This window comes from Palaemon carinicauda, chromosome 27 (genome assembly GCF_036898095.1).
Source record: "Palaemon carinicauda isolate YSFRI2023 chromosome 27, ASM3689809v2, whole genome shotgun sequence".
Taxonomy (NCBI): Eukaryota; Metazoa; Arthropoda; class Malacostraca; order Decapoda; family Palaemonidae; genus Palaemon; species Palaemon carinicauda.
This window is the reverse complement of record NC_090751.1, coordinates 38,765,216-38,774,562: the sequence shown is the minus strand read 5'-3', so window position 1 is coordinate 38,774,562 and position 9,347 is coordinate 38,765,216. Positions and strand designations below refer to the sequence as shown.

Here is a 9,347-nt window from a genome sequence, read left to right as displayed (position 1 = left end):
AGGATCCCCAAAGCCTTCATTAGCATTTTCAATGTGTGTGTCCCAGACGCTGTAAGACCCCTACCCCGCCGGAGGACAGTTATATCCATAACAGCGAACACAGCCGATCGGATTCCCTTATGGGTAATTCCATATGTAGAGTGACGCGTCCTCCTGCGGCTTCACGAGTACATGATCATTAGTCTCTCGAAGCGATCGACGAGGCATCTGGGAGGAGCAAGTTTTTGGACCTTGAAGGGAAGTGGGTGTTGGGGGGGAGAGGCAGTTGAGGTCGTCATACTGTTATTTGGAACGGAAGAAATTTAGTAATCATCTTTAGTTAACCTCGTTTAAGATGTCAATAAGTACTGAGAATTGTTTCGATCTCAAATCTATATCCTCAACATTTATCCAATTTTAGAGGTAAAAGTTTGTTTTAAAGGTTTCAAACATAATCTTAAGTCGACGTTAAATATATGTTCATTGGCAAGAGAAAATTCTGGCACCTTGACCAGCAGGTGGCCAAGTCACGCGAACAGCTTAAAAAGGAATTGATGGCGACGGTTACACAAGTCCAAGTGCCAGGCGTTATATGAGCGCCTCGTATCCATAAACCCCTTTATCGATGACTTCATCATTGGTCGGAGTGGAGGATTCGGTTATAGGAAGGGGTTGGGCCAGAAGTGCAGGAGATCTGAGGAGATTTGGCCGCAGATGAGGTAAGGACCCCCGGATCTAAAACGAAGATTAATTTTGAAATGTGTACCCAAGTAAATCGATGTCTCCTACCCTGTGCCATCTGTGGTTTACGGTATCATAGAGAGAGAGAGAGAGAGAGAGAGAGAGAGAGAGAGAGAGAGAGAGAGAGAGAGAGAGAGAGAGAGAGAAAATGTTAGGCCTTTCCATTTTGATGGTGTACAATGGTTTTGATGGAGACAAACACTTATGTCTACCTTTTTCTATATTCATGTCCTCTCCTCACAACGGTCGACTTACATCTAGGCTCCTAATTCATTGCTTAGGTTAACAGAAGCATATTCAATCAATAAGGAGACACACTTGTGTTACCTCTCGCCAAATCCGAGATTTGAACGAGGATCCTCAGATTGCCAGCTGAGAGCGTAACGACTGCACTCGAAGCGAGAGATGCTTTGCTATGGTATGTAAAATCCTACAACATTTTTAAGTTGAAAGTTCTTTATTTGATGACTAGTATAGACTGTAAAAACAAAACCATAAAAACCTTGTAAAAAAAAAAAAATTTCTATCAGAAACCATGGTTCATTTTAAACGACAGACAATCAAGTCAATATACTAGAGCAGATCAATATTAATAACTTTTCTTTTTATATCCATAGTTTTGTTTGTGTTACAAACAAAAGGAAATTTAAATAAGGACTCGCATAATTTTCTTAAATTTTAACAACTTTTTCCTAAATGGACATAATCTCTTCTTTGATTGCTTTGTGCTTTATGTCAAAAGTTTTCTTTGAAATCTCACCACTTCTTAGAGCGAAATTGACTGAGGGCTAAAAACTTATGAAAGAGAGGATATAATGGCATATTTAAATTTGGCCCCATACCTGTTCCAACCTTACTTAGAGCTGTTTCCCTTTGCTAAATATGAAAATAAGGTCGGAAAAGGTTCATATAATTTCTGTAAAATTAAATGGATATTCTTTTTCATTATAAATTATACACTTAATAAAGTAAGAATATTCTTTTGATATGAAAACAATAGTCTCACTACAGTTAATGCAAAAGCAGCACTGAATGTTTTATAATGTATAATATATGTACATAATTATAATATATATATATATATATATATATATATATATATATATATATATATATATATATATATATATATACTGTATGTGTGTATATATAAAATGTGTGTATGTGCGTCTGTGTATTGAAAACGAAAATATAAAAAGAAAGGCCGAGAAAAATTAAAAGCAAGTAATATCCAGATGAATAGGCAGTAAGAGTACATTTCATTCATCAAATTAAAAGGCAGATAAGTGAAAGAATCGTTAAAAGGGAGACTAATTTTTCTCCTCTTTCCATCAGCAAGGATTCACAAAAGGATGAAAAGAACACGACCCTTCATGGTGAGTTTCAGGCTTCACCAGAATACCGGGCAAAGTCATTTGGTTTCGCCATTAGGTTTCATCAGATTAGGGATATCAATTCGAAAGTGAATTTGAACCGTAAGATATCGTCGAAAATGGAGATTTATGGCAAAACTCTTAACTAGTTCTTTGAACACATAATTCCTGTTCTTAATTACAGGAGCATGTCATAAATTGGGTTTTCACATCCCTCCGCCAAAATTGAACATTGGGAGCAGTAAAAAAAAATGGTGGAGCTGAAAGGTCAGGATATTGCGAAAATTTATTTTCTATAAAGGCATCGAAATAATGACTTCATGAAAGTGGTATCTATGTAGAAAGGGAGGCAATGTTCACTCTATAATTAACATGAAACGTACAGTTAAAAAGAAAGAACAAAAGACATTAAAGATTTATTTTCTCTTTAGTTTATAGTAGCCCCAAAAAATTCATCAAGATCATTGATATGCTCAAAGCATATTTGTAAGTATTTACAACTACGGATATTTCTTACTCATTCACAGTTTGTAAAGTAAAGATAACTTTCCATCTACTGTATACAATCGTCCAATATGACAGGAGAGTATAGGGATTATTGAAAATATTCTTAATGGCTTGAAGGAGTAATAAATGAATCTGCAATAACTAACTTTCTGACCTTTCTACCTAGAACTTGGGAACAGAAGTTCTTAGACCTGTCTGACTTTTAACTTTATTTTCTATTACAAATAAGAGAGAGAGAGAGAGAGAGAGAGAGAGAGAGAGAGAGAGAGAGAGAGAGAGAGAGAGAGAGAGAGAGAGAGAGAGAGAGAATTAAACAAATGCCATTATTGATTAGTTTTTTATCTATAATTTTTTCACTTTTTTCTTAGTTACATTACCTGTTTGACTACATAATTCATATACTTCTATAAGGGTTACAGAAATATTGCTAAAATCAATAATCTTTATTTTAACCTTTTTTTACCTTATGAGTAAGCGCTCATTCCCATTTTTCCTTTTTTGGTTCGAAAGGTCTTTTTAAACTTCATGTTTCCTTGCATGCATTACTTGCTTAATAGCTGTTTTTATGCTGGCATGTGGCATGATAATGAATACTTTCGTTGCACAAGTCCCGTGTTGTCTGTGAGATGATGGTAGTTACTCCCGATGACAGTGGGTCATTTGGAAGGGCTGGACTGCTATTGGCTAAGGGCAGTAATGCATGTCCCTTTGTTCCATCAGAAGGGGAAGGGGAGGAATAAAAGGGATTTAGATGGGGGCTAAGGCGAGGGTAACATGAATACCCTTTTTACGGTATTGTAGATGTTTTGACAGAGTATGATTATGGCCGGCATAAATGTATGGATTTATCTCGTGTTTGCTCTTGTGCGATGTTTAGATGTGGTGGTGTGGACGATCTGCTGGTTGTTGTTAGAGGAAAGGTGTAGCGCACGTGATTGAGTACACCTGTTTAAATGCACGTATTCAATCATGATTTTGTGGACGTGGTGTGTGAGTTAAATTGCAAACTGGGGTGGCACTGTGAGCGTTATAGAGGGAAACCAAGATAAAAATGAAATCTACTATATATGAAAATAGCTATTGAAGGGAAGGATGGATAACGAGGAAAGAGAAATGTAGGAAAACATATAATTCACAAGAACTTTAAGGGGTGGGTTAACGAGGACGAATGTGAAAACTAACTTGTTAAAGAAAACCAATTTGATTAGAATTAGTACTGAAATATATCAAAAGGAAATAGCAAAAGGATTACTAATGTCGACCACAGAGAAATTTTTTCTTCAATCAACAAGGATTCTCCGAATATATGACATACATAAAATACATAAAATACAACAAAAAAAAAATTATGGAATTATAAAAGGAAAACTTACTTTCGTGTTTGTGACGTAAATGACTCTTGAAAAGTATGTTTAAATGAATAGTTTCATGCGGATTAACGGAAAGATTAACTATCTATTAATATTAACTATCTTCTAATTGCAAAAGTATAGGTGGAAGTTAAAGAGCCACAGCCAAAAGAAAGTACCATCAAATTGAGTTGAAAAGCCAGGACCAATATCGTGAACAATACTTGACGAAAGGTGTATGTGGTTTCAGGAGATGATAACCTATGAGAAAAAATTCAGATGTTGAGTATCCTACACATTTTTATGACTTATTGATTTCGTTAAATAATTGCTATACAAGTAGTCATCAGATCAACGAAATTTAGCAATCTTGGGCCTGATTTTCTCGTATCAGGATGATCGTCCATTTTATACAGATAAAAAAAACAAAATAATATGTGAAACTTGAAAAAAGCAATGGAAACAATTATTTTACAATTTGGTCGCAACAGTAAAAAATTATAGAATACTGTAAAGTATAGAGCCTTACAGAATAAATGACTAGAACGTTAGAATTATCTGCATATTTAGTACAGCGTGGTAGATGTATATACAGTATTGGGAAGGCTGGAATACGTGTGATAGATGTTATGAAAAATCTGCTATCATTTAAGTGAATTTCTTGAAAATACCTTGAACCTTACAAAATTAAAAATAATAAAATAATGAATGAAGTGGAAATGTCGGATACCTAATGTATTAGACGGTAAAATGCGTAAAATAATTGTTGAAATGATAAAGAAAAAAAGGGACATTATTGGAATTAGCATTTAACAGATAAAATGAACGTTATTGACCCTGCTGAAAACAACGACTTGACTTGTTAAAGCATCACTTATGATTATAATAGAAGTAGATGAAATTTAGACTATATTGTCAAATATAGATTTATTTGTGCGAATAATATATATATATATATATATATATATATATATATATATATATATATATATATATATATATATATATATATATATATATATAAAAGCATGTTTGTAAGAAGTCAGTCTCAAGTGGGTGGCGCCTTCTTGAGGCAAAATAAGCATTTTGCAGAAATGTCATCGTTTGCGGCGCCTTAATGAAAACTATACGTTTGAACTTGAATTATATTGTAATATGTCCAGTTTTAGAGCATCCACGGCAAAGGTTATGAGGGAAGATGTTGTCTATGTCACTTGTAGAGATCATTCATTTTTCTTTTACATTAATCTTGGTGTCTACGAATGGTGTATAAATAAAACATTGATTCGATGTTGCAGTCTACTAATTTCCCGAATACAGTGCACTGGGCATTAGAGACAAATCCTTATTTACTGTACCTAGGTAGGTTCATTATTGTTTAAATTTATTCAGCGCATTAAACTTTCTTGGAATTTCTAAATATATCCACTACAGAAAATGATTTTCAACATTCTATTCTAAATCTTAAAATTTCACCATTTATATATGATTAATTTTTTCTTTGATAATGGTAGGCTTTAGAAAATAATTTCTCAACCACCTCAATTTACTTTTAAACGTGACTGCTTAAGATAATCAAACTTGGAAACTAATTAAAATCTATTGCTGGAGTACCTGATAAAGCCCTTGTTTGTATTTCAAAACTTTAGACGTAATGGAAATTAAAACATATTCCTATATTGAATATCAATTGGTTTCTTATGTCATATTTTATAAGCTTCATTAGAAATACATGTCTCTCTCTCTCTCTCTCTCTCTCTCTCTCTCTCTCTCTCTCTCTCTCTCTCTCTCTCTCAGTTCTGCATCTCAAAATTCTAAAGGCATCCGTAACCTCTAATATAACAAAATTGGCTACCAAAACCTTCCTAGAATATCATAGACATTCCCAACAGAGCCGGATAATGAAAATCAAACTCAATAATCGATACTTAGGCTGAAACTGATCAAAAATAGAATTAATGATTCTCTTAAATTCACCTTCGACCTTCATTATTTCTACTTAAGTATACCTTATGAATTTTGAGCAAATATGAAATTGTATGCTGGAGACCACAGATGAAATGCAGATTATGTATTCATATTATAGAAATTGGGCACTTTTCCGATGTTTGTAATTAATGTTCGATACATTGTGTAAGTATATATGATAATCTCCCACTGGAAACAAATACCTATAATTTGATACTATGAAACAATACTACGCTGCAGTTCTCTCTCTCTCTCTCTCTCTTTCTCTCTCTCTCATAAATCATTTCAAGGCACTTATTACTTTAGCTTTCTAATGTATAAAATTTCTGAAAAATTGGAACCATAAGTCCATAAAAGGAATGATCCACATGTATATATATATATATATATATATATATATATATATATATATATATATATATATATATATATGTGTGTGTGTGTGTGTGTGTGCGCGTGAGTGTGTATATATATACATATATATATTATATATATACAAAATATATGTATATATTACATATATATATATATATATATATATATATATATATATATATATATATATATATATATATACACACACACATACCACAAATACTCCTCAGTTATGTATGACGTAAGATCTTAGCCCAACTGAGACATTCCTTTAAAATGCCCAGCCAAGGATTCGAAGTTATGACCGATAGAAATAAGAGTAAACATTAGAGTCATAGTCCACTCAGCTGTAAAGAGAGATAAGAATTGATGCAGACTCTGCTGTCGGTATTCAATCCCGTTGAATTTAGGATTTGTACAGTTGAGTAGTATGTAAAACTTGGCCGTTTTATGATTTCATCACTAACACTCGTGATCTTCATTTTATCAAATTCGACAAAAATACAATTTAATGTCGAATTTGCTCTACTACTAGATCGCAGACTCATAGGGAAATTTCATTAATGACAAAAATTTCTGCTCGACCAAGGATTAGAACCTCAGCACCGATGGAAATAAGTGCGTTTAAACCCATTCCCTGTAAAGAGATAAAAAAGTTGATTCCAGCTTCCCTGTACTTAATCCTGTCGAAATCAGGATATGTACTTGGAATCGAAATTAACCCGTCTTCATAATTACAGCTATTTGGTAAGTATATAACACTTGACCGTTTTATGATAATATCACTAACACTCTTGATTTGAATTCTTTCAAAAAGACAAAAATACAGACCCATAGGGAAAACCCCTTAATGATAAATCTTTCCGCCCGGCCAAGGATTCGAGCCTATGACGATAGAAATCAGAGAAAACTTTAGACTTTTAGCCCACTCGACTGTAAAGAGAGATAAGAATCGATTCTGACTCTGTTGGGTTGGAGATCCCATGGCAAAACGAATTCGATATTAAAGAGTATTTGTGGCTTATTTAAAAAATATAAAATTACGAGTGTTAGTGATAGAATTATCATAAAACTTTTAAGGTTCTTTGAAATGGAAATTTATACGATTAATTTTGAAAACCTTGAACAGCTATTGACAAGCTTCCTACTGCAAATATGTTGACTGCGGTAATCTCGGATTCGATTCCCTTTAGAGGGGTGCTTTTCCTTATGTTATGCTGTGGTCTTCTCTGCTCCAGCCTTTTCTCTGCAATGTGGTTTCTGTCTCTGCAATGTTATTTTCTGTCTGTACAGAAACCACAATGTAGAGAAAAGGATGGAAGTAAAGAAACCCCATTACAGAGAAAAGGATGGGAGTACAGATAATACATTGCAGAGAAAAGGATGATAGTACAGATAATACATTGGAGAGAAAAGGATGGGAGTACAGAAAATACATTGCAGAGAAAAGGATGGGAGAACAGATAATACATTGCAGAGAAAAGGATGGGAGTACAGAAAATACATTGCAGAGAAAAGGATGAGAGAACAGATAATACATTGCAGAGAAAAGGATGGGAGAACAGATAATAAATTGCAGAGAAAAGGATGGGAGTACAGATAATACATTGCAGAGAAAAGGATGGGAGAACAGATAATACATTGCAGAGAAAAGGATGGGAGTACAGAAAATACATTGCAGAGAAAAGGATGGGAGAACAGATAATACATTGCAGAGAAAATGATGGGAGAACAGATAATACATTGCAGAGAAAAGGATGGGAGTACAGAAAATACATTGCAGATAAAAGGATGGGAGAAGATATAATACATTGCAGAGAAAAGGATGGGAGTGCAGATAATACATTGCAGAGAAAAGGATGGGAGTACAGAAAATACATTGCAGAGAAAAGGATGGGAGTACAGAAAATACATTGCAGAGAAAAGGATGGGAGTACAGAAAATACATTGCAGAGAAAAGGATGGGAGTACAGAAAATACATTGCAGAGAAAAGGATGGGAGAACAGAAAATACATTGCAGAGAAAAGGATGGGAGAACAGAAAATACATTGCAGAGAAAAGGATGGGAGAGCAGAAAATACATTGCAGAGAAAAGGATGAGAGTACAGAAAATACATTGCAGAGAAAAAGGTGGGGGTACAGAAAATACATTGCAGAGAAAAGGATGGAAGAAAAGAAACCACATTGCAGAGAAAAGAATGCAAGTACAGAAATCACATTGCAGAGGAAAGGATGCTAAAACAAACAACATCGCAGAGAAAAGGATAGAAGTGCATTAACCATATTTCAAAAATCACATTGCAGAGAAAAGGATAGAGGTACAAAATCCTCATTGCAAAGAAAAGGATGGGAGTACAGAATCAACATTGCAGAGAAAAGGATGGGAGTACAGAACATACACTATAGAGAAAAGGATGGGAGTACAGAAATCCTATTGCAGAGAAAAGGATACAAGTACAGAAACCATATTGCCGAGAAAAGGAAGGGAGTACAGAAACCACAATGCAGAAAAAAGTATTGGAGCACAGAAACCTTACTGCCGAGAAAAGGATACAAATACAGAAGCCCTCTTGCAGAGAAAAGGATACAAATACAGAATTCACATTGTAGAGAAAAGGATGGGATTACAGAGAACACATTGCAGAGAAAAGGATGGGAGTACAAAAAACACATTGCAGAGAAATCCGAGACTACCGCAGTTAACGCATTTAGAATTTCTGCGGGATTATTATTATTATTATTATTATTATTATTATTACTTGCTAAGCTACAACCCTAGTTGGAGAAGCAGTATGCTATAAGCCAAGGGGCTCCAACCGGGAAAATAGCTCAATAAGGAAAGGAAATAAAGAAAAATAAAATATTTTAAGAAGAGCAACAATATTAAAATAAATATCTCCTATATAAACTATAAAAACTTTAACAAACCAGGAGGAAGATGAATAAGATATAATAGTGTGCCCAAGTGTACCCTCAAGCAAGAGAACTCGAACCCAAGAAACAGTGGAAGACAATGGTACAGAGGCTATGACATTACCCAAGATTAGAGAACAA

General features: G+C 34.2%; 1 protein-coding gene across 1 annotated transcript in view; it reads left to right on the top strand.

Moving 5' to 3' along the window:
• Positions 1 to 7,879: 7,879 nt before the first annotated feature.
• Positions 7,880 to 9,347, top strand: part of LOC137620878 (golgin subfamily A member 6-like protein 25) — a 30,019-nt gene continuing 28,551 nt past the window's right edge. Inside the window, exons 1-2 of the mRNA XM_068351322.1 lie at positions 7,880 to 8,423; positions 8,598 to 8,951. Coding sequence (XP_068207423.1) covers positions 7,880 to 8,423; positions 8,598 to 8,951 — 898 coding nt within the window. The remainder of the gene's footprint in view (positions 8,424 to 8,597; positions 8,952 to 9,347) is intronic.